Source organism: Oncorhynchus clarkii, unplaced genomic scaffold (assembly GCF_045791955.1).
Source record: "Oncorhynchus clarkii lewisi isolate Uvic-CL-2024 unplaced genomic scaffold, UVic_Ocla_1.0 unplaced_contig_1599_pilon_pilon, whole genome shotgun sequence".
Lineage (NCBI taxonomy): Eukaryota > Metazoa > Chordata > Actinopteri > Salmoniformes > Salmonidae > Oncorhynchus > Oncorhynchus clarkii.
The window spans coordinates 1-24696 of record NW_027260980.1 but is presented as its reverse complement, the minus strand read 5'-3'; the positions used below and the strand labels follow the sequence as shown (position 1 = coordinate 24696).

The 24696-nt window shown below is 44.9% G+C and overlaps 1 protein-coding gene across 1 annotated transcript in view; it reads left to right on the top strand.

The window, feature by feature from the left end:
- The window catches only part of LOC139402765 (immunoglobulin superfamily member 1-like), a 32550-nt gene extending 9557 nt beyond the window's left edge, over positions 1 to 22993 (top strand). Inside the window, exons 3-5 of the mRNA XM_071146684.1 lie at positions 22225 to 22545; positions 22664 to 22737; positions 22859 to 22993. Coding sequence (XP_071002785.1) covers positions 22225 to 22545; positions 22664 to 22737; positions 22859 to 22993 — 530 coding nt within the window. The remainder of the gene's footprint in view (positions 1 to 22224; positions 22546 to 22663; positions 22738 to 22858) is intronic.
- The last annotated feature ends 1703 nt before the right edge of the window (positions 22994 to 24696 follow it).

Sequence of the window (24696 nt, the reverse complement as noted above, 5' to 3'; positions counted from 1 at the left end):
TACTGTTCAGTAGGATAATAGTAGACCAACCCAAGCTGTACTGTTCAGTATGACAATAGTAGACCAACCCAAGCTGTACAGTTCAGTAGGATAATAGTAGACCAACCCAAGCTGTACTGTTCAGTAGGATAATAGTAGACCAACCCAAGCTGTGCTGTTCAGTAGGATAATAGTAGACCAACCCAAGCTGCACTGTTCAGTAGGATAATAGTAGACCAACCCAAGCTGTACTGTTCAGTAGGATAATAGTAGACAAACCCAATCTGTACTGTTCAGTAGGATAATAGTAGACCAACCCAAGCTGTACTGTTCAGTAATATAATAGCAACAGTCGTGATACATGGTTAGGTAGGACACAAGATATCTGTTAGATAGGAACAACAGTAGTGACACATGGTTAGGTAGGACACAAGATATCTGTTAGATAGGAACAACAGTAGTGACACATGGTTAGGTAGGACACAATATATATGTTAGATAGGAACAACAGTAGTGACACATGGTTAGGTAGGACACAATATATCTGTTAGATAGGAACAACAGTAGTGACACATGGTTAGGTAGGACACAAGATATATGTTAGATAGGAACAACAGTAGTGATACATGGTTAGGTAGGACACAAGATATCTGTTAGATAGGAACAACAGTAGTGACACATGGTTAGGTAGAACACAAGATATCTGTTAGATAGGAACAACAGTAACGTTATTGATACAAACCCTCAATGTGAAGTGATATTAATCCATAAATACAGAGCACAAGTACAACCCTTTTATATAAACCTTTTACGGTAGTAAGAAAATAAACATTAACTTAATATTTCAACAAGTCACCTGCTAGTAAATCACCTGCTGGTAATAACTAGCGTGACATTGTAGTGCAGAGACCAACGGTGCTCGTTAGCTCGTCATTAACACGGCTAGCTAAGACAGCAACAACTTGGTTAACTGGCTGAAATAGGTCTTCAATTCATGAACGGCTAAATAAATATCTACAGAGCCACATTCGCTATTGACTTTAGGATATATGAACCAGTTTTCCAAAACCACTATTGTGTTATACAGTTTGAAACAGTTTTTATGTACAGAGGAAGAGGACTCGAACCTGCTCTCAGAATATCTGTCAGACTGAGGAGCGGGCAGACCAACTTCCCAAATAGGGGAGAAGCACTCAAAACACACTAGTTGTTCTTTCAAAGAAAATTATACAAAAATGGTAAGTCCGAAGACCTCTCGTATTACCAACCTTACTACAATGGCAGCAAATATTTTAATGAATTCAGTAACACATAATGAAAGGAAACTTTAATTATGTCACCCCTTTTCCTGAGGTGAATGGTTTCACCCACTACTCTCCCGGAACTGAGGCTTTGACATCAACAGTTTCACTTTGTTCCACCTTTGGTGAGCAAAACAGCTAATAACGTAGCTAAATACTGACATTATCCTCCATCGAGATATCTGTTCATATCTAAATACATGGCTCTGCTTTGGTCTATTCCATTGATATTGTCAAACTGAACATTACATTGAACATGTGAGTCATTTAGCAGACGCTCTTATCCAGAGAGACTTACAGTAGTGACTGGATACATTTTCAGACGTTGCATTGGCAGGACAATTCCATTAGTAGTTGGGAGGAGAGCAGAAACAGCCTAACACCTCCACTGATACTGTGTAACCTGTCTGCAGTCAACCAGCCATCCAGACTGAAGTGAAGGCCTTGTTACAGAATGAAAACACCTTCTCTTTCGTCGGCATGACAACCTGTAAACATGTCAGTGGCGTCACAATGTTGCACAACAGCAGCAGAACATTGGATGGAGGGTCTTTGTATCATTTGACACAGTGTCCCTGTCTATTCTACTGTATTGGTACATGTGGTATTACAATACATTAGAAGATCTGTAGACGGCAGCATTGAAACAATTTACAACACATCGTCAACTAGCAACCTACTCTGTTTCAGTGCTGTTTAAATATCCCACTTATTTTATTCTGCTGTTAGAGGCCATCAGTAGAGACAGTCAGGAAAATAGTCTTTGTAGCAAGTTTTTTTCTGTCAAACCTGGGAAGTGTGTCTATATAGGTAAGTACATATACAATTAGGATTTTACTTTAAGGTCAAATGTACTGTAACTGTCTAGTTGTGAAGAGAATCTAAATATATTGTTTATTGACCTCTCCATTCTAGCACCATACATTCTGTTATTTGCTGAACTCCTCTCCATTCTAGCACCATACGTTCTGTTGTTTATTGTCCTCCTCCCCATTCTAGCATTCTAGGGCCATTCCCCCCAGAAATGTCTGGGAACTTGCCTTGGTGGAAGAGTGGGGTAACATCCCACAGCAATAACTGGTAAATCTGGTGCAGTCCATGAGGAAATGCACTGCAGTACTTAATGCAGCTGGTGGCCACACCTGATACTGCCTGTTCCTTTTGATTTTGACCCCCTCCCCCCTTTGTTCAGGGACACATATTACATTTCTGTTAGTCACATGTCTGTGGAACTTGTTCAGGTATGTCTTAGTTGTTGAATCTTGTTATGTTCATACAAATATTTACGCATGTTAAGTTTGCTGAAAATAAAGGCAGTTGACAGTGAGAGGACGTTTATTTTTTTGCTGAGTTTAGTTCTTACTGACAGACTGGGTTGGTAGAAGGAGACAGGGGAGGAGGGAGAGAGAGATGATAGAGAGAGAGAGAGAGAGAGAGAGAGAGAGAGAGAGAGATAGGACTTATTGACAGACTGAGTTGGTAGAAGGAGACAGGGGAGGAGGGAGAGAGAGATGAGAGAGAGAGATAGGACTTATTGACAGACTGAGTTGGTAGAAGGAGACAGGGGAGGAGGGAGAGAGAGATGAGAGAGAGAGAGAGATAGGACTTAATGACAGACTGAGTTGGTAGAAGGAGACAGGGGAGGAGGGAGAGAGAGATGAGAGAGAGATAGGACTTATTGACAGACTGAGTTGGTAGAAGGAGACAGGGGAGGAGGGAGACAAAGACTGACATTTAAATCAGCTGAATATATTTGTATCACTGACTTCTCACCAGTGATGTCATCATAACCAGTATCCTTTTCCTCTCTTGGTCCAGACCAGCCTGACCCTGACATATAGCATCAGGCCTGTTGAGTTGACTTGGGTAACAGACCTCTAGCTTCTACACCACATCCCCCCTTCTCCTGCTCTAACATGAGACCTCATCAGTACTCATTTTGGGTGCTGGTACTGTTTCTATTTAGGTGCTGGAACGTTAAGCCAATATTCTAGAAGAGGTGAACTCAAGCAGTAGAAAGTTAGAGGTGATATTATAGGACACTATGTGTAACTTTGCTGCTCTGTCAGCAGTTTCCTGTGGAGTTTTTCAAATGTCAGTGTTTCCTGTAGGTAGGTGTGTTTAACTGATCTTATCTGCTTAAAGGTTTGTCACATCATATTAGTAAGGAAGTAATGATATAGAAGTCATATAGCCTAGCAGTATTTCTCACTCTTCAGTCCTCTCTTCATGACAGTAGACTGTGGAGCCCCAGTTAGAGACAGATATGATACCTGCAGTGGTACTGATGACCCTGTTGTGGAGCACAGGTATGATGCTGTTATAATGATATACACTTGTGACAGTTACTGAGATATGATTTTATATTATAAGATATATTATAATTTGCAGGGTTAGTAAAATAACATACAACTGGAAGCAGACAGTAAAAATGTGTCTCAAAGCAGGACAATGATGTGATCACCTGTAAATGTACTTTACTGTAGTCTAACTGTCCATCTGGGGACAGGCACTAATGTCAGTTAAGTTGTGATGGTGTCATGCATCTGACTGTTGTATATTCAGTGTGTCAATGATTGATTGTATCTGTCTCTATGTAAATGAAGGAGAGTATATATTATATTTAATATTGGTCTTATGTTAGAGCAGGAGAAGGGGGGGGTGTCGATGGCAGAGGTCTGTGACCTGAGTCAAGCTCAACAGGCCTGATGCTATATGTCAGGAAGAGAGAGAGAACGAGAGAGTGAAAGGAGGGGGTGGGGAGGGCAGAGGAGAGAGTAGTGGAGAGAGAGAGTAGAGGAGAGAGTAGTGGAGAGAGAGAGGAGGGAAGGGGACAGGGGAGAGAGTAGTGGAGAGAGAGAGGAGGGGAGGGGACAGAGGAGAGAGTAGTGGAGAGAGAGAGGAGGGAAGGGGACAGAGGAGAGAGTTGTGGAGAGAGAGAGGAGGGGAGGGGACAGAGGAGAGAGTAGTGGAGAGAGAGAGGAGGGAAGGGGACAGAGGAGAGAGTAGTGGAGAGAGAGAGGAGGGAAGGGGACATAGGAGAGAGTAGTGGAGAGAGAGAGGAGTGAAGGGGACAGAGGAGAGAGTAGTGGAGAGAGAGAGGAGGGAAGAGGACAGAGGAGAGAGTAGTGGAGAGAGAGAGGAGGGGAGGGGACAGAGGAGAGAGTAGTGGAGAGAGAGAGGAGGGAAGGGGACAGAGGAGAGAGTAGTGGAGAGAGAGAGGAGGGGAGGGGACAGATTATAGCTGAGGGAAGTAGGTGTGATGAGGGTGCTGCAGTGACCCCAGAAAAATACAAAATAGTTTTTCTTTACTTTTTGGAAAACCATTTCCCCCCCTAGTAGTCCAGGACTGTATCAGTGGTTTGATATACCCTTCTGTAGCGAGCCCAAAATAAACTTCTTGCTCTGGGCCTACATCATCATCCTCTGTCATCCTAATCCCTACCTGTAGTCTACCTACCTCTGGTATAATGCATTTCCACCTCTCACTCCATCAGTGTTGGTCTGCCTGCATCCTAATCCCTACCTGTAGTCTACCTCCCTCTGGTATAATGCATTTCCACCTCTCACTCCATCAGTGTTGCTCTGTCTGCATCCTAATCCCTACCTGTAGTCTACCTCCCTCTGGTATAATGCATTTCTACCTCTCACTCCATCATCATCCTCTGTCTGCATCCTCATCCCTACCTGTAGTCTACCTACCTCTGGTATAATGCATTTCTACCTCTCACTCCATCAGTGTTGCTTGTCCACCTTCCTGAATTAACAGATGACCAGATCAATAATGCTGGCATAACGTCATTAAATATTGCTAAATTATTTAGCTATAGTGTGGATGTAGGGCTGTTTTTAGAGTATAATGAGCACCCAGTTACTGCATATTCAACACAATAACATCAGACAGACCAGCTGGCCTGGGGGAGAAAAAAATGTGTGCTGCCTCCGTGTTGACTACTATGTTGCAATGTGAGTTGTCTTGTTGATACAAAGTGTTTCAGTTTCTCCGGGCCGCCTTATTCGTTTAAACAATGTTTCAATATTATCAGAGCCACCTTGTTGATGCAATGCTTCAATATTATCAGAGCCACCTTGTTGATGCAATGCTTCAATATTATCAGAGCCACCTTGTTGATGCAATGCTTCAATATTATCAGAGCCACCTTGTTGATGCAATGCTTCAGTATTCACAGAATGCTTCCTTTCCAACATGAAGGGCACTTTTCAGCATTTGCCATATGATCAATGAGGATGACCATGTTGCAAATGTACTGTCCCTTACTGGACGTCCACGAGTTCCGCTGTTCCGGAAAATTCCACCAGATGGAGACTGGCTGCTTATTGCAAATGTACAAAACATCACCAATTTGACATGGCCATTTCTCCTAAATGGTAAAGACTTTGAAGATTAAACTCGGTATGCACGGGTTTGGCCAATTGGGCTATGAGCCCAGAAACAAGATGGCGTCGAGGCCTCATCGCTTTTTGAGTTATGGCCCATTTTCTGGGATTAAAGGTAAAAAACAGCGCTCATTTGACCGCTTCACGTCAAAGTACATGACCCTATGGTGTTAGGAAAAAGACAACAAGCCATTTATCTATCGTAATTTACGAGACATCGCACAATGTACAATTGATTATGGTTAAAGAACTGTATTTTTTTTCTTTAAAAAAGTGACAGATCCTGTTGCGGCGTGTTCAGACTAATCCGTTAAGGCGGGTTTCAGACTAATCCGTTAAGGCGGGTTTCGGAGCTCTACGTGATTTCTGTGACTTTCTGTGATTTTCTGAAATCACACACAGTCAATGGGAAGTGACACAGTGTGGGGCTGACAGACAGACAGAGCCTGCAATAGTTTCCTGCATTCGAACCACAAAGGACCATCAGACCTAGAGCTCTGAAACTTTAAATGCATGTTCTAGAGCTTAAGTCGATCGTGCACAGTGAGTTATGTGGCTCTAGAAGGTTCTCGGGCCCGAGAACCAGCCTTGCACATTTGCAATGACTTCAATTCATTTTGACCATCGCAAAAAATGACAACATTTACAAATGCCCCAGAGTCACAGGACTAGGTGCATTGAAACCGCCTCGGGACAATAAAGACGGACCCTAACGTTTCTGTCCGATATCTCATTCAAGGACCCCGTAGCAAATCCTGGAAAAAGTGGATTTTCAGCACCAATTAATGTCACTGTTCAGACTAATCCGTTAAGGCGGGTTTCGGAGCTGACTTATCAAGCCGAAACCCGGAATTCGGGGTCGCCTCAGCTAGGCCTAAACATAATGTCAGAACTGGACCCGCAACTAGAATGTAACTAATTGTTCTATTTTTTTATTATGGTTTAAACAGAAGGCGCTGTGAATTTTGGGCCTGCTCTGAAATATGTGATAGTTGGCTTTTAAACGAGTTGGACAAAGTGGGATTAGTGTCAGTTTGTATCAGTTTGGTGTCAGAATGATATCTTATTGACTGATGGTGTCATGTACTGTCATGTTGTGTCTTGTCTCTGTCCTTTCCCTTCACCCTGTCTCCCTCTGCTGGTCGTTGTTAGGTTACCTTTTCTCCCCCGCTTTCCCCCAGCTGTTCCTTGTCTCCTCTGACTACCCATTCACCCCGTTTCCCACCTGTTCCCTTTTTCCCTCTGATTAGGTCCCTATATCTCTCTCTGTTTCTGTTCCTGTCCTTGTCGGATTCTTGTTTGTTGTGTTTCATGCCTGAGCCAGACTATCGTCATGTTTGCTGTAACCTTGTCCTGTCCTGTCGGAATCTGCCGGTCTATCTGAGCCTACCTCTGTTTGGTTATTAAAGAAGCTCTGTTTAAGTTAGTTCGCTTTTGGGTCCTCATTCACTCACCATAACAGAAGAATCCGACCTAGAATGGACCCAGCGACTTCGGATCCTCTCCACTCAGCCGTCGGGATCCAGGGAGCGATGCTAGGCAGACACGAGCAGGAAGTGTCTGCTGCTCGACATGCCGTTGAGACCCTGGCCACCCAAGTCTCCAACCTCACAGAACAGGTTCACCATCTCCGCCTCGATCCACCGGCCACTTCCAGGGCTTTCGAATCTCCGGAGCCCAGAATCAATAACCCGCCGTGTTACTCTGGGGAGCCCACTGAATGCCGCTCGTTCCTCACCCAGTGTGATATTGTGTTTTCTCTCCAGCCCAACACTTACTCCAGGAGCACTGCTCGTGTCGCCTACGTCATATCTCTCCTTATTGGACGGGCTCGTGAGTGGGGCACGGCAATCTGGGAGGCAAGGGCTGAGTGTACTAACCAGTATCAGGACTTTAAGGAGGAGATGATACGGGTTTTTGATCGATCTGTTTTTGGGGAGGAGGCTTCCAGGGCCCTGTCTTCCCTATGTCAAGGCAATCGATCCATAACAGACTACTCTATTGAGTTTCGCACTCTTGCTGTCTCCAGTGGCTGGAACGAGCCGGCCTTGCTCGCTCGTCTTCTGGAGGGTTTCCGCGCAGAGGTAAAGGATGAGATTCTCTCCCGGGAGGTTCCTTCCAGCGTGGATTCCTTGATTGAACTCGCTATTCGCATTGAGCGACGGGTTGATCTTCGTCACCGAGCTCGTGGAAAGGAGCTCGCGCTCTCCGTCGCCTCCCTCTCCGCATCACTACCATCTTCCTCTGCTGGCTCGGGTGCTGAGCCCATGCAGCTGGGAGGTATCCGCATCTCGACTAAGGAGAGGGAACGGAGAATCACCAACCGCCTCTGTCTCTATTGCGGTTCCGCTGGTCATTTTGTCACTTCATGTCCAGTAAAAGGCCAGAGCTCGTCAGTAAGCGGAGGGCTACTGGTGAGCGCTACTACTCCTGTCTCTCCTTCAAGATCCTGCACTACCTTGTCGGTCCATCTACGCTGGACCGGTTCGTCAGCTTCCTGCAGTGCCTTAATAGACTCTGGGGCGGAGGGCTGTTTTATGGACGAGACCTGGGCTCGGGAACATGACATTCCTCTCAGACAGTTAAAGGAGCCCACGGCCTTGTTCGCCCTGGATGGTAGTCCTCTCCCCAGGATTCAGCGTGAGACGCTACCTTTAACCCTCACTGTTTCTGGTAATCATAGTGAAACCATTTCTTTTTTAATTTTTCGTTCACCTTTTACACCTGTTGTTTTGGGCCATCCCTGGCTAGTTTGTCATAATCCTTCCATTAATTGGTCTAGTAATTCTATCCTCTCCTGGAACGTCTCTTGTCATGTGAAATGTTTAATGTCTGCTATCCCTCCTGTTTCCTCTGTCTCTTCTTCACAGGAGGAGCCTGGTGATTTGACAGGGGTGCCGGAGGAATATCACGATCTGCGCACGGTGTTCAGTCGGTCCAGGGCCACCTCTCTTCCTCCACACCGGTCGTATGATTGTAGTATTGATCTCCTTCCGGGAACCACCCGCCCCCGGGGTAGACTATACTCTCTGTCGGCTCCCGAACGTAAGGCTCTCGAAGATTATTTGTCTGTAGCTCTTGACGCCGGTACCATAGTCCCCTCCTCCTCTCCCGCCGGAGCGGGGTTTTTTTTTGTCAAGAAGAAGGACGGGTCTCTGCGCCCCTGCATAGATTATCGAGGGCTGAATGACATAACAGTGAAGAATCGTTATCCGCTTCCTCTTATGTCTTCAGCCTTCGAGATCCTGCAGGGAGCCAGGTTTTTCACTAAGTTGGACCTTCGTAACGCTTACCATCTCGTGCGCATCAGGGAGGGGGACGAGTGGAAGACGGCGTTTAACACTCCGTTAGGGCACTTTGAATACCGGGTTCTTCCTTTCGGCCTCGCTAACGCTCCAGCTGTCTTTCAGGCATTAGTCAATGATGTCCTGAGAGACATGCTGAACATCTTTGTTTTCGTTTACCTTGACGATATCCTGATTTTTTCACCGTCACTCCAGATTCATGTTCAGCACGTTCGACGTGTCCTCCAGCGCCTTTTAGAGAATTGTCTTTTTGTGAAGGCTGAGAAGTGCACTTTTCATGCCTCCTCCGTCACATTTCTCGGTTCTGTTATTTCCGCTGAAGGCATTAAGATGGATCCCGCTAAGGTCCAAGCTGTCATTGATTGGCCCGTCCCTAAGTCACGCGTCGAGCTGCAGCGCTTTCTCGGCTTCGCGAACTTCTATCGTCGTTTCATCCGTAATTTCGGTCAGGTGGCAGCTCCTCTCACAGCCCTTACTTCTGTCAAGACGTGCTTTAAGTGGTCCGTTTCCGCCCAGGGAGCTTTTGATCTCCTCAAGAATCGTTTTACATCCGCTCCTATCCTTGTTACACCTGACGTCTCTAGACAGTTCGTTGTCGAGGTTGACGCGTCAGGGGTGGGCGTGGGAGCCATCCTTTCTCAGCGCTCCCTCTCTGACGACAAGGTCCACCCATGCGCATATTTTTCTCATCGCCTGTCGCCGTCGGAACGTAACTACGATGTGGGTAACCGCGAACTGCTCGCCATCCGGTTAGCCCTAGGCGAATGGCGACAGTGGTTGGAGGGGGCGACCGTTCCTTTTGTCGTTTGGACTGACCATAGGAACCTTGAGTACATCCGTTCTGCCAAACGACTTAATGCGCGTCAGGCGCGTTGGGCGCTGTTTTTCGCTCGTTTCGAGTTCGTGATTTCTTATCGTCCGGGCTCTAAGAACACCAAGCCTGATGCTTTGTCTCGTCTCTTCAGTTCTTCAGTAGCTTCCACTGACCCCGAGGGGATTCTCCCTGAGGGGCGTGTTGTCGGGTTGACTGTCTGGGGAATTGAGAGGCAGGTAAAACAAGCGCTCACTCACACTCCGTCGCCGCGCGCTTGTCCTAGGAACCTTCTTTTCGTTCCCGTTCCTACTCGTCTGGCCGTTCTTCAGTGGGCTCACTCTGCCAAGTTAGCCGGCCACCCTGGCGTTCGGGGTACGCTTGCTTCCATTCGCCAGCGTTTTTGGTGGCCCACCCGGGAGCATGACACGCGTTGTTTCGTGGCTGCTTGTTCGGTCTGCGCGCAGACTAAGTCCGGTAACTCTCCTCCTGCCGGCCGTCTCAGGCCGCTTCCTATTCCCTCTCGACCGTGGTCTCACATCGCCTTAGATTTTGTCACCGGACTGCCTTCGTCAGCGGGGAAGACTGTTATTCTTACGGTTGTCGATAGGTTCTCTAAGGCGGCTCATTTCATTCCCCTTGCTAAGCTTCCTTCTGCTAAAGAGACGGCACAAATCATCATCGAGAATGTTTTCAGAATTCATGGCCTTCCGTCAGACGTCGTTTCGGACAGAGGTCCGCAATTCACGTCTCAATTTTGGAGGGAGTTTTGCCGTTTGATTGGGGCTTCCGTCAGTCTCTCTTCCGGCTTTCACCCCCAGTCTAACGGTCAAGCAGAACGGGCCAATCAGACTATTGGTCGCATCTTACGCAGTCTTTCTTTTCGTAACCCTGCGTCTTGGTCAGAACAGCTCCCCTGGGCAGAATACGCCCACAACTCGCTTCCTTCGTCTGCGACCGGGCTATCTCCTTTTCAGAGTAGCCTCGGGTACCAGCCTCCGCTGTTCTCATCTCAGTTCACCGAGTCCAGCGTCCCCTCCGCTCAGGCTTTTGTCCAACGTTGCGAGCGCACCTGGAAGAGGGTCAGGTCTGCACTTTGCCGTTATAGGACGCAGACTGTGAGGGCTGCTAATAAGCGTAGAACTAAGAGTCCTAGATATTGTCGCGGTCAGAGAGTTTGGCTCTCCACTCAGAACCTTCCCCTTAAGACGGCTTCTCGCAAGTTGACCCCGCGGTTCATTGGTCCGTTCCGTATTTCTCGGGTCATTAATCCTGTCGCAGTTCGACTTCTTCTTCCGCGATACCTTCGTCGCGTCCACCCGGTCTTCCATGTCTCCTGCATCAAGCCCGTCCTTCGCGCCCCCGCTCGTCTTCCCCCCCCCCCCCCATCCTTGTCGAGGGCGCACCCATCTACAGGGTCCGTAGAATTTTGGACATGCGTCCTCGGGGCCGTGGTCACCAGTACCTCGTTGATTGGGAGGGGTACGGTCCTGAGGAGAGGAGTTGGGTTCCCTCTCGGGACGTGCTGGACCGTGCGCTGATCGAGGATTTCCTCCGTTGCCGCCAGGTTTCCTCCTCGAGTGCGCCAGGAGGCGCTCGGTGAGTGGGGGGGTACTGTCATGTACTGTCATGTTGTGTCTTGTCTCTGTCCTTTCCCTTCACCCTGTCTCCCTCTGCTGGTCGTTGTTAGGTTACCTTTTCTCCCCCGCTTTCCCCCAGCTGTTCCTTGTCTCCTCTGACTACCCATTCACCCCGTTTCCCACCTGTTCCCTTTTTCCCTCTGATTAGGTCCCTATATCTCTCTCTGTTTCTGTTCCTGTCCTTGTCGGATTCTTGTTTGTTGTGTTTCATGCCTGAGCCAGACTATCGTCATGTTTGCTGTAACCTTGTCCTGTCCTGTCGGAATCTGCCGGTCTATCTGAGCCTACCTCTGTTTGGTTATTAAAGAAGCTCTGTTTAAGTTAGTTCGCTTTTGGGTCCTCATTCACTCACCATAACAGATGGACGCTGACTTGCTGGCTGACTTTTGTACATTTGCAATAAGTTTAAACAGTGAACAACCATCATCAAAATTACAGACTGAAGTCAACACTAAAAGTTTTGGAAAATGGCATCACTGTAGTCTTTAGGCCGTGCCAAGTTCATGGAGATGCCCCATTTGACCGTAGCTCGCTCTGTCTGACCGTAGCGACCGTGCAAATAACAGGCCCGGAATGAAGCCTGACTAGTAGGGATTTAATGATGTTTTGGACATATTGTGGCATCTGGGTTACACAGAGACACGCCGTTTTCAATGGGCTTATCGGGGGGAGGTTGGGGTGGACTAGCCACAGAGTTATTCTGGCTGCGTGCACCGGTTTATGTAGCCTGACACATCCAAGTTTATCCCTAAGGATAACATGGGTGTACAGGTTATCCTCTAACTCTGCTTTTGTGCAGGTCATTTTCAAAATTCCTTTTGCCATGTATTCAGGGTCACATGTGCCTCTACAGATATCAACATGAAAATGTTGTTGTCACCTTCATATCCCAAAGGGGAAATGTGAACTTTACCATCAAATAGTGCTGAAATGCCCAAATGGAGAGGCTTGAATCATCATAGAAAGGGAAAAAATGGCATCACCAGTCTCTAGGCCGAGTTCAAGGAGACGCCCCATTTGACCATAGCTCACTCAGTCTGACCGCAGCGACCGTGCAAATAAGAAGGCCCAAAATGAAGCCTGGCCTAAATTTCAGGTGCTTTTGGGTGACGGTGGTAGAACCGTTAGGGTTAGAAGAAGCACAAGTCAACCTCAGGAACGTTCCTAAGGTCTTCCCGATCTGTGCAAGCCTAACCGTGACCGTGTGGCATTAACCCTTAACAGTGAAAAGAGGGTGTTTACATCAAACAGTTTGCAATGACTTCTCTCCCCATTGGAATACATTGCCTGCTCCCCTAAATTCAACCTGAAGCCTATGTGGGTTATCAATGCCTTATGAACCTGTTTTCGATGACCATCCATCAGGCCACTATGAGGTCTACCTGTGTTGATTCTAAGCTTCCTGGAGCAACCGGACGTGATTAAATTCACCCTAAAGGTGTTTTGATATACCCATCCTGCAATTTGTGAAGACACTGCATTCAACCCTCTGTAAATCAGTCAGTTCTTAACGTAAAGACTTAAAACTCAGGATTCTGTAAAAGCCTACGCCAATGAGGATATGTGTTTACTTTAAGCTTCCTGTGCCAACCGTAAGTGCCTTAAATTGGGGTCATAGGGGCTGTTTTGAAGGGTTCAGAAAGTCACATCTTTCCAAAACTTCAATTGTGTGATTAGGCAACCCTCATGAACTGTAAATCAGTCATTTCTCCCATCAAATTTCCAATAAAAACTCACACACACACACACAGCAATGATGGTGTGACAGTGAGGGGCTTAGAGACACACAGAGCCTGCAATAGTTCTCTTCGTTCGAACTATCAAAGAACCGTCAGACCTAGAGCTCTGAAACTTTAGAACCCTTTTCTAGAGGTTAAGTCGATAGTGCACTGTGAGTTATGTGGCTCTATTAGGTTCTCAGACCGAGACACAGCCTTGTACATTTGCAATAACTTCAAATCATTTTGACCAATGCGAAAATGACAACATTTACAAAAGTCCCAGAGTCACAGGACTAGGTGCATTGAACCCACCTCGGCTCATACAGACGGACCGTAGCAAAGCCCGGAAAAAGTGGATTTTCAGCACCAATTAAGGTCGCTGCTCAGGCTCCGAATGACCCATCGAGCCGAAACTTGGGATTCGGGGGCACCTCAGCTAGGCCTACACATAGTGTTGGAACTGGACCCGCAGCTAGAATGTAACTACGTGTTTTACGTTTAACCTCTCTAAGGGATGTGGGACGCAACCGTCCCACCTGGCCATCATCCAGTGAAATTGCAGAGCGCCAAATTCAAAAACAGAAATACTCATCATAAACATTCATAAAACATACAGGTGTTATACATCGGTTTAAGATGAACTTCTTGTTAATCCAAACACGGTGTCAGATTTCAAAAAGGCTTTACGGCGTAAGCATACCATGCCAAATAGAGGAGTTCCTGGCGACAGTTCCCAGTCCAGAGCTTCCGGCGACAGTTCCCAGCCCAGAGCTTCCGGCGACAGTTTCCAGTCCAGAGCTTCTCCAGCGACGTTCTGCGGTCCGGAGCCTCCAGCGGTGGTTCCTAGTTCAGAGCCTCCAGCGGTGGTTCCTAGTTCAGAGCCTCCAGCGGTGGTTCCTAGTTCAGAGCCTCCAGCGGTGGTTCCTAGTTCAGAGCCTCCAGCGGTGGTTCCTAGTTCAGAGCCTCCAGCGGTGGTTCCTAGTTCAGAGCCTCCAGCGGTGGTTCCTAGTTCAGAGCCTCCAGCGGTGGTTCCTAGTTCAGAGCCTCCAGCGGTGGTTCCTAGTTCAGAGCCTCCAGTGGTGGTTCCTAGTTCAGAGCCTCCAGCGGTGGTTCCTAGTTCAGAGCCTCCAGCGGTGGTTCCTAGTTCAGAGCCACTGGCGATGATCCACGGTCCAGTTCAACAGAAGCGGAGGGATCAGCGTAGGGAGCGGGGGCTACACCCCGAACCGGAGCCACCACCGAGGGTAGATGCCCACCCGGACCCTCCCCCTATAGGTTCAGGTTTGCAGTGGGGAGTCCGCACCTTTGGAGGAGGGGTACTGTCACGCCCTGACCTCTGATTTTCCCATGGTGCCACAGGTTAATGAGTTAATAATTGCCTGATTCATTTAATCACTCAATTATAACCTGTTAATCATTCGATGAGCAGCAGTCGCCACATTAACTAATACAACGTCACAACAGACAATAATTCCTTCATATATACTGTAGTTTAAGGTTATTTTAGTGTCATAAAAAGTGTTAGTTTAAACAAATCAGGATATTTAATTTAAATATGAAAACAATTTAGAAAATGTTGGAGTTCAGAATGAAATGGTGGAACCTGAACAGGTTGAACTTGTTGAATTCACTCTTAGAAAAAAGGGTTTCCGACAGGGTTCTTCAGCTGTTATGGGGTATTGTGATGTCATTATGGGGTATTGTGATGTCACTCTTAGAAAAAAGGGTTTCCAACAGGGTTCTTCAGCTGTTATGGGGTATTGTGATGTCATTATGGGGTGTTGTGATGTCATTGTGGGGTATTGTGATGTCACTTAGAAAAAAGGGTTTCCAACAGGGTTCTTCAGCTGTTATGGGTATTGTGATGTCATTATGGGGTATTGTGATGTCATTATGGGGTATTGTGATGTCACTCTTAGAAAAAAGGGTTTCCAACAGGGTTCTTCTTTCATAAAAGGAGGATGGATTCAAATTATTTAAAATGGAAGAATATAACTTCCTGTAGCCTATATAATGTAACAATGACAATAATCCCATCATATATACTGTAGTTGAAGGTTATTTTAGTGTCATAAAAAGTGTTCATTAAAACAAATCAGGATGTTTGTTGGATGGATTCAGTGTAGGTGTTCTGCTGTGTATCGAGGTGTTTATATGAAAGTGGTAGATTTGTAATTCTTTACAAGAGAAAGTTCTGAATTACTTGTCTTTGGGTGACCTCGGGCTACGGTCTTTGACAATTCAGCTACTTTGTTAACAGTCTTACAACTGTCACATTATGTGACAACTGATATACTTAACAAAAGGCACATCTCAATATGTGGTCCAGGTGCCTTAGTGTTCCTATAGAAACCTGTGTCCAAACTCAGCATTAAATAGCATCTAATCAGAATAGTGTACAGAGAGATAAGTTATTACAGCTATTTAAATGTGATGTGTTTTTTAGTGTTTATTCTGTTGCAGCCTGTTCAGGGGCAGAACAACAGATTTGTACCTTGTCAGCTCTGGGATTTGAACTTGCAACCTTCTGGTTACTAGTCCAACGCTCTAACCATTAGTCTAACCTGCCGCCCCTATGCTCCATCACCGACATCACTATTCCCCATAATAACAAACAAAAAAATGATTTTTAGAAATGTTTGCAAATGTATTAAAAATAAACAACAGATATATAATACTTGACTTGCCAGGCTTCCTCCAGACATGATGCTCATCATTCAGTTCAGTTCTCATGGTCTGAGATTCTTTATGTGCCTTTTGTCAAACTCCAAGCGGCTGCCATGTGGCTTTTACTGAGGTGTGGCTTCCATCTGGCCACTCTACCATAATGACCTAATTGGTGGAGTGCTGCAAAGATGATTGTCCTTCTGGAAGGTTCTCACATCTCCACAGAGGAACACTGGAGCTCTGTCAGGGTGACGATCGGGTTCTTGGTCATCTCACTGACCAGGGCCCTTCTCCCCCGATTGCTCAGTTTGGCCGGGCAGCCAGCTCTAGGAAGTGTCTTGGTGGTTCCACACTTCTTCCATTTAACAATGATGGAGTCACTTAAATGGGGACTTTTCAATGCTGCAGACATTTTTTGGTTCCCTTCCCCAGATCCGTGTCTCAACACAATCATTTCTCAGAGCTCCACGGACAATTCCTTCAACCTCATGGCTTGATTTTTACTCTGACATGCACTGTGAACTGTGGGACCTTATATAGACAGGTGTGTGCCTTTCCAAATCATGGATGATCAATGGAAACAAGATGCATCTGAGCTCAATTTCGAGTCTCATAGCAAAGGGTCTGAATACTTATGTTAATAAGATATTTCTGTTTTTTACATTTAATAAATGAGCAATTATGGGGTATTGGGGTATTGTCATTATGGGGTATTGTGTGTAGCTTGATATAATTAATTTTAGAATAAGGCTGTAAAACAAAGGGTCTGAATGCACGTGTACATGAAGGCAGGGTAAAGTGACTGGACATCAGGATAGATAATAATAATAAGGTATTTGAGGTAGATATGTACATGAAGGCAGGGTAAAGTGACTGGACATCAGGATAGATAATAATAATAAGGTATTTGAGGTAGATATGTACATGAAGGCAGGGTAAAGTGACTAGACATCAGGATAGATAATAATAAGGTATTTGAGGTAGATGTGTACATGAAGGCAGGGTAAAGTGACTAGATATCAGGATAGATAATAATAAGGTATTTGAGGTAGATATGTACATGAAGGCAGGGTAAAGTGACTAGACATCAGGATAGATAATAATAAGGTATTTGAGGTAGATATGTACATGAAGAACAGAGCAGAATAAGTAAATTGTCAATGTAAAAGTGTGTGTGTGTGTGTGTGTGTGTGTGTGTGTGTGTGTGTGTGTGTGTGTGTTGTCGTGTCTTTGGCTATGTCGGAATAATTGCTATGACATGCTATTCTATAAAATAATTTATCCGTAATTAATATCACCTGATTGAGCTAATCATGTATATAAGTAATTAACTAAAAAAAGTTTTGAGAATGACACAAATATGAATTTTCACAAAGTCTGCTGCCTCAGTTTGTATGATGGCAATTTGCATATACTCCAGAATGTTATGAAGCGTGACCAGATGATTTCCAATTAATTAAATTCCCTCTTTGCCATGCAAATGAATCCCAAAACAACATTTCCACTGCATTTCAGCCCTGCCACAAAAGGACCAGCTGACATCATGTCAGTGATTCTCTCGTTAACACAGGTGTGTGTTGATGAGGACAAGGCTGGAGATCACTCTGTCATGCTGATTGAGTTCAAATAACAGCCTGGAAGCTTCAAAAGGAGGGTGGTGCTTGGAATCATTGTTCTTCCTCTGTCAACCATGGTTACCTGCAAGGAAACACGCGCCGTCATCGTTGCTTTGCAGAAAAAGAGGCAAGATATTGCTGCCAGTAAGATTGCACCTAAATAAATCATTTATCAGATCATCAAGAACTTCAAGGAGAGCGGTTCAATTATGTGTTTCTACCATATTTAGTATACCAGTCATTTCAGTGAAGGGACCAAGTGCACACATTAGGAGAAAGGAGAGATAATTGGGACAATGCTTCTTTCTGGTCTACAGTCCTGCGTCTGTGACACCAGATTACCACCTAGTGGCCATAAGAGGAACTGTCCTGTCAGTGTGTTTTTACTGCTGGCTTAAAACAACACATGACCTGAAAACAGCATATGATTCATGTGTGAGTACTAAAAATATATATTTTTTATCAAATTGTTTGCTGTAGCGTTAAGAACCATGAAAAACATCCTCAAACCATGATTCGTCCTCCACCAAACTTTACAGTTGGCACTACGCATTCGGGCAGGTAGTTTTCTCCTGGCATTAGCCAAACCCAGATTTGTCTGTCAGACTGCCAGGTGGTGAAGCATGATTCATCACTCCAGAGAACATGTGGTCAAAGCTCCGGAGTCCAATGTCGGAGATCTTTACACCACTCCAACTGACGCTTGGCGTTTCCCATTTGTATCTAAGGCTTGTGTGAGGCTGGTCGGCCATGGAAACCCATTTCATGAAGCTCCCAATGAACAGTTCTTGTGCTGGCGTTGCTTCCAGAGGCAGTTTTGAAACTCGTTAGTGAGTGTTGCAACAGAGGAAAGCCGGTGTTGCTCCTAGACGTTTCCACTTCACAATAACAGCACTTACAGCTAACCGGGGCAAATCTATCAGGGGAGACATTTGACCATCTGACTTGGAAAGGTGGCATCCTATGATGTTGCCATGTTGAAAGTCACTGAGCTCTTCATTAAGGCCATTTTACTGCCAATGTTTGTCTATGGAGATTGCATGGCTGAGTGCTTGATTTTATGCATCTGGCAGGAAGGGGTGTGGTTGAAATAGTATCCACTAATTTGAAGGGGTGTCCACATACTTTTGTATATATAGTGTATGTACACATGGGTGTTGTTGCACCATACCAACGATAAGCCTGTCTTCCCCATCACATCATGAAAGGTCATGTTGATGTTCATTTAACCTCTGTCTCTCTCTTCCTCTGACTCCTCTCTTCCTCCTTTGTTTCTCTCTCTCTCTCTGTCTCTTTCTCTCTCTTTCTCCTCTGTCTCTCTCTTTCTCCTCAGATCTCCAGGCTCAAAGCGTCAGTCCACCAGGTAGGTAGAATATAAATCTACAGTGATTATAGCAGTTCAATATTAGTCAACTTTATTATCCCACATGGAGAAATTCATGTGTCCATACAAACCATTCTAAACCCCAATAACAAGTAGTGTTTTATGGAACTACTAATACTTGTCAACCACAAAGCATTACTGCTGTTAGAATAACAGAATCACTGTCATCATCTGTCCTCACCACTGTGTTTTCCTCTCTGCTGTTTACAGCTGAACTCTCAGTCAGACTGGTGAATGGAACCACTTCCTGTTCTGGGACAGTGGAAGTCTTCAATGAAGGAGAGTGGTCAGGTCTATGTTCTAGTTTGTGGGACATGAAAGATGTTAATGTTGTGTGTAGAGACCTGAGTTGTGGGAATCCTGTAGCTGAATCTAGAGGACCTCTGTTTGAAGATGGAAGAAGAGGAGTCAGACTATATAGTAGTTGCTATGGAAATGAGTCTTCTATTAGACAGTGTGACATCATAGGTGGACGTGGTGTCTGTGATGGTGGATATTATCATCATGTGACCTGTTCAGGTAAGAGACGGGTCATATTGAGAGATTTATTTATACATTATACAATATTACCATGTATCATGTTTTATGTGTTTTTATTTCATTTAAATACAGGGAGAGATGTCAGATGTATTTAAACATTATATTTGTGTTTGTCATATTGGTTTATGGGAGATGTTCATGGGCAGATCATTGTAGTTCAGATGGTACTGAAGTGAAGCTGCCTGATGGATGTCCAGCTGTTTATTTTCTATAAAGTGAAGTGAACTTATTCCTGTCTCCTGCCTGCATTATTCCCAACCCGATCCTGAGTGACTAAGAACCCATTTCTACCTCTTACAGTATCAAACATAGCAAACTACAATCTTTTATCCAACATATTTGTGTTTAGTCCTTGACAGTGTCATCAACAAAACTGATTGAATGTTCAACCAACTCTTTTTCTCCAGAGTCTGTGCGGCTTGTGGATGTAGCTGGTCTCTGCTCTGGGAGAGTGGAGGTGAAGTCCAATCAGTCCTGGGCCTCAGTGTGTGAAGCTGACTTTGACCGGCAGGATGCAGAGGTAGTCTGTAGGGAGCTTGGCTGTGGGGCTCCTGCAGCTCTACAGGGGGGGCTCTATGGAGAAGGTGAGGGTCAGACCTGGGATAAAGAGTTCCAGTGTAAAGGCAAAGAGTCCCTTCTCCTGGACTGTGACACCTCAGACAGAGAGAACAACACCTGCCTACCTGGTAATGCTGTTGGACTCACCTGCTCAGGTAAGAAACAGTTTGTCACTCAATCAACATTGTTTCTCACCTGGAGTGAAGAATATGAGAGACAATATAGGTGTGTTTTAGTGAGAAATAGTAAGATTACTGTCTCTCTCTTTTCTTTTCTCAGAGCCTGATGATGTGAGGCTGGTGGGAGGAGGCAGTCGCTGTGCTGGTGGAGTGGAGTGGTACCACCAGGGAGAGTGGAGGACTGTGGGAACTGCTGACTGGCACCAGAGGAATGTAGCTGAAGTAGTGTGCAGACAGCTGGGTTGTGGCTCCACTGTTTCAGTACTACCTGGAAACACCACTAGAGGGTTTGGAGTTACATGTTATGGGTCTCAGTCTTCACTGAGGGAGTGTTGGAGAAGTTATGATCTCCTTCCTGGACTCACAGTGATCTGCTCAGGTAATAACAACATATTATAATTATATTCAACTGATTTCCTTCATTCATACAACTTCCTCTGCACCTCTCATGATGACTGTTTAACTTGTAAGTCTGCTTTACTAAATAGATCACTCAGTCAAGTAGGAATCAAATACAACTTAAATATCCCAGAATGCTTTTGTATGTGAGTGTTATCTCAGTGAATGTCTCTACTCACTACCACTGTCACATGTCATGTTATTGTCATACAGTGCCTTGCGAAAGTATTCGGCCCCCTTGAACTCTGAGACCTTTTGCCACATTTCAGGCTTCAAACATAAAGATATAAAACTGTATTTTTTTGTGAAGAATCAACAACAAGTGGGACACAATCATGAAGTGGAACGACATTTATTGGATATTTCAAACTTTTTTAACAAATCAAAAACTGAAAAATTGGGCGTGCAAAATTATTCAGCCCCTTTACTTTCAGTGCAGCAAACTCTCTCCAGAAGTTCAGTGAGGATCTCTGAATGATCCAATGTTGACCTAAATGACTAATGATGATAAATACAATCCACCTGTGTGTAATCAAGTCTCTGTATAAATGCACCTGCACTGTGATAGTCTCAGAGGTCCGTTAAAAGCGCAGAGAGCATCATGAAGAACAAGGAACACACCAGGCAGGTCCGAGATACTGTTGTGAAGAAGTTTAAAGCCGGATTTGGATACAAAAAGATTTCCCAAGCTTTAAACATCCCAAGGAGCACTGTGCAAGCGATAATATTGAAATGGAAGGAGTATCAGACCACTGCAAATCTACCAAGACCTGGCCGTCCCTCTAAACTTTCAGCTCATACAAGGAGAAGACTGATCAGAGATGCAGCCAAGAGGCCCATGATCACTCTGGATGAACTGCAGAGATCTACAGCTGAGGTGGGAGACTCTGTCCATAGGACAACAATCAATCGTGTATTGCACAAATCTGGCCTTTATGGAAGAGTGGCAAGAAGAATGCCATTTCTTAAAGCTATCCATAAAAAGTGTTGTTTAAAGTTTGCCACAAGCCACCTGGGAGACACACCAAACATGTGGAAGAAGGTGCTCTGGTCAGATGAAACCAAAATTGAACTTTTTGGCAACAATGCAAAACGTTATGTTTGGCGTAAAAGCAACACTGCTCATCACCCTGAACACACCATCCCCACTGTCAAACATGGTGGTGGCAGCATCATGGTTTGGGCCTGCTTTTCTTCAGCAGGGACAGGGAAGATGGTTAAAATTGATGGGAAGATGGATAGAGCCAAATACAGGACCATTCTGGAAGAAAACCTAATGGAGTCTGCAAAAGACCTGAGACTGGGACGGAGATTTGTCTTCCAACAAGACAATGATCCAAAACATAAAGCAAAATCTACAATGGAATGGGAAAAAATGTCAGTCTCTCGATGTGCAAAACTGATAGACATACCCCAAGCGACTTACAGCTGTAATCGCAGCAAAAGGTGGCGCTACAAAGTATTAACTTAAGGGGGCCGAATACTTTCGCAAGGCACTGTATTTAAATGAGGAAAGTAGTTGAGGAGCTACGTTTTCTTTTTCTCTCCTCTTGTTCCAGATGTCCTGCTTCAGCCTGATATCAACATATGTTGTCTCAGTGACTGTAGGCCCACTTCATGTTGCCCTGTGAGGGAGGGTGGCTGGCACTGTTACATGCTGATGTTATTGTCATATCTATAGGAAACTAGTTGAGGAGGTTTTTCTTGTTCTCTTTTATTGTTACAGATCTCCTGGTCCAGCCTGATATCTCCCTGACTGACTCAATGGGAGGGGTCTCCAGGGGCCACCAGGGGCCCGACGTGTTCAGGGGCTACAGCTTCACCATCACCTGCTCCACTCAGCCACAGTACCCAGGAGGGTCCTTCCTCCTCACGTTCACCGGCTCCAACATACAGCAGATCCAGCCAGCTGTCAATCACTCTGCTGCCTTCCTCTTCCCTGCTGCAGATGACTCCCACCAAGGGAACTACAGCTGTGTTTATGACAATTATGTTTTCTTTCATAGCTTCTCCTCTGAGAGTGAGCTCCTCTCCCTCACCATCACAGGTAACTGAAAATGAACCAGACTTATGACTTTATCATTGACAGATTTCCCACAGATCTATGTGATGATGATCAGTCCCCTCATCAAAGGTGTTTCTGTTTGCAGCCTCTCCTCTTCCAGCATTCATCATCAGACACGTTGTAGTGCTGCTGATCCTACTGACAGCCATCACCACCTCCTACCTGTACTACAAGGTAAAGACATTTACTCAAACGTTACAAGTCATTTAAACTAGAGGGAGAGGGTGAGGGGGAGGGAGAGAGAATGGAGAAACGAGAGAGTAAATGTCTGACTGTTGGTGCTGTGTCTCCCTAGCCCACCAGGAGGCAGAAGAGAGTGAACAGGGTGAGCAGCATGGATCTTTATGTCAATGCCATGGAGATGGTCTCTCTGAGCTCCAGAGCTGAAGCTGAACCGGGAGAGGAGAGAGCAGCCCAGGGGACGGAGTAGGAGTAGAATGAAGCTGACCCTACATTCTGATCTTAGGTCAGTTTTGTGTTTTAAATCGATGGTCAGCAGTGGACTGGTGTTTAAAATGTGGTGACAAACCTGAAGTGGTTCTAATTTTAATAACACGTTCAGAATTAGTTTCTCTTTCTAGAACCTTGAAAGAAATCTAAAAGGAGTGACTGCAACCACCATTATTCATTTATTTTGGTTTTTACTACCAGAGAAACATGGGGTTCTGGGTAACATGGGGTTCTGGGGTAACATGGGGTTCTGGGGTAACATGGGGTTCTGGGGTAACATGGGGTTTGGGGTAACTTGGGGTAACATGGGGTTTTGGGGTAACATGGGGTTTTGGGGTAACATGGGGTTTTGGGGTAACATGGGGTTTTGGGGTAACATGGGGTTTTGGGGTAACATGGGGTTTTGGGGTAACATGGGGTTTTGGGGTAACATGGGGTTCTGGGTAACATGGGATTTTGGTAACAATCGGTTTTTAATTATTTTAAGAGAGTAGCTCAATTTCGTCTTTCATGTTCCAGTATTGCTTCTTATCTTTCTTTTTTTGTCTTATTTAGTGTCTCTTAGATTCTTTATCTTATTTAGTGTCTCTTAGATTCTTTATCTTGAAGTGTTTCCATTATTAGTCCAGGTATTATTATAATCATCTGTTCATTCTTTGTATTTTGAATTTTTTTTTAGTAAAGGGGTTTGTTGTTGTTTACCTCTCATGATGTTATTGATTATAAATGTTATGATATTGATTGATGTAGATTAGTGTTATGATGTTAGTAGTATAGAGATAATGTTATTGATTATAAATGTTATGATATTGATTATGAAGTAGATTATTGTCATGATGTTGCTCTCTAAACTGCCATGTAATCAACTGAATGTTTTTAATAAAATTACAGGCTGTCAGTCTTGTGTGATTTAATTATTAGACAGACTACAACATACAGTATGAATTAACTGAGATCAGTCTGTGTGATTCCGCTCTTGGACAGACTACAACATACAGTATGAATTAACTGAGATCAGTCTGTGTGATTCCCCTCTTGGACAGACTACAGCATACAGTATGAATTAACTGGTCATACATTTGGCAGGAGGATAGGAAGTGCATCTCAGTTTCCACCTCATTTTGTGGGTTGTGTGCACATAGCCTGTCTTCTCTGGAGAGCCAGGTACTGACCTGTGTATATAGTCCTGCTATTGTTATTTTACTGCTGCTATTTAATTACTTTTTACTCTTTAATTACTTGTTACGGGCCAACCCAAGCTGTACTGTTCAGTAGGATAATAGTAGACCAACCCAAGTGGTACTGTTCGGTAGGATAATAGTAGACCAACCCAAGTGGTACTGTTCAGTAGGATAATAGTAGACCAACCCAAGCTGTACTGTTCAGTAGGATAATAGTAGACCAACCCAAGCTGTACTGTTTAGTAGGATGATAGTAGACCAACCCAAGCTGTACTGTTCAGTAGGATAATAGTAGACCAACCCAAGTGGTACTGTTCAGTAGGATAATAGTAGACCAACCCAAGCTGTACTGTTCAGTAGGATAATAGTAGACCAACCCAAGTGGTACTGTTCAGTAGGATAATAGTAGACCAACCCAAGCTGTACTGTTTAGTAGGATAATAGTAGACCAACCCAAGCTGTACTGTTCAGTAATATAATAGCAACAGTAGTGATACATGGT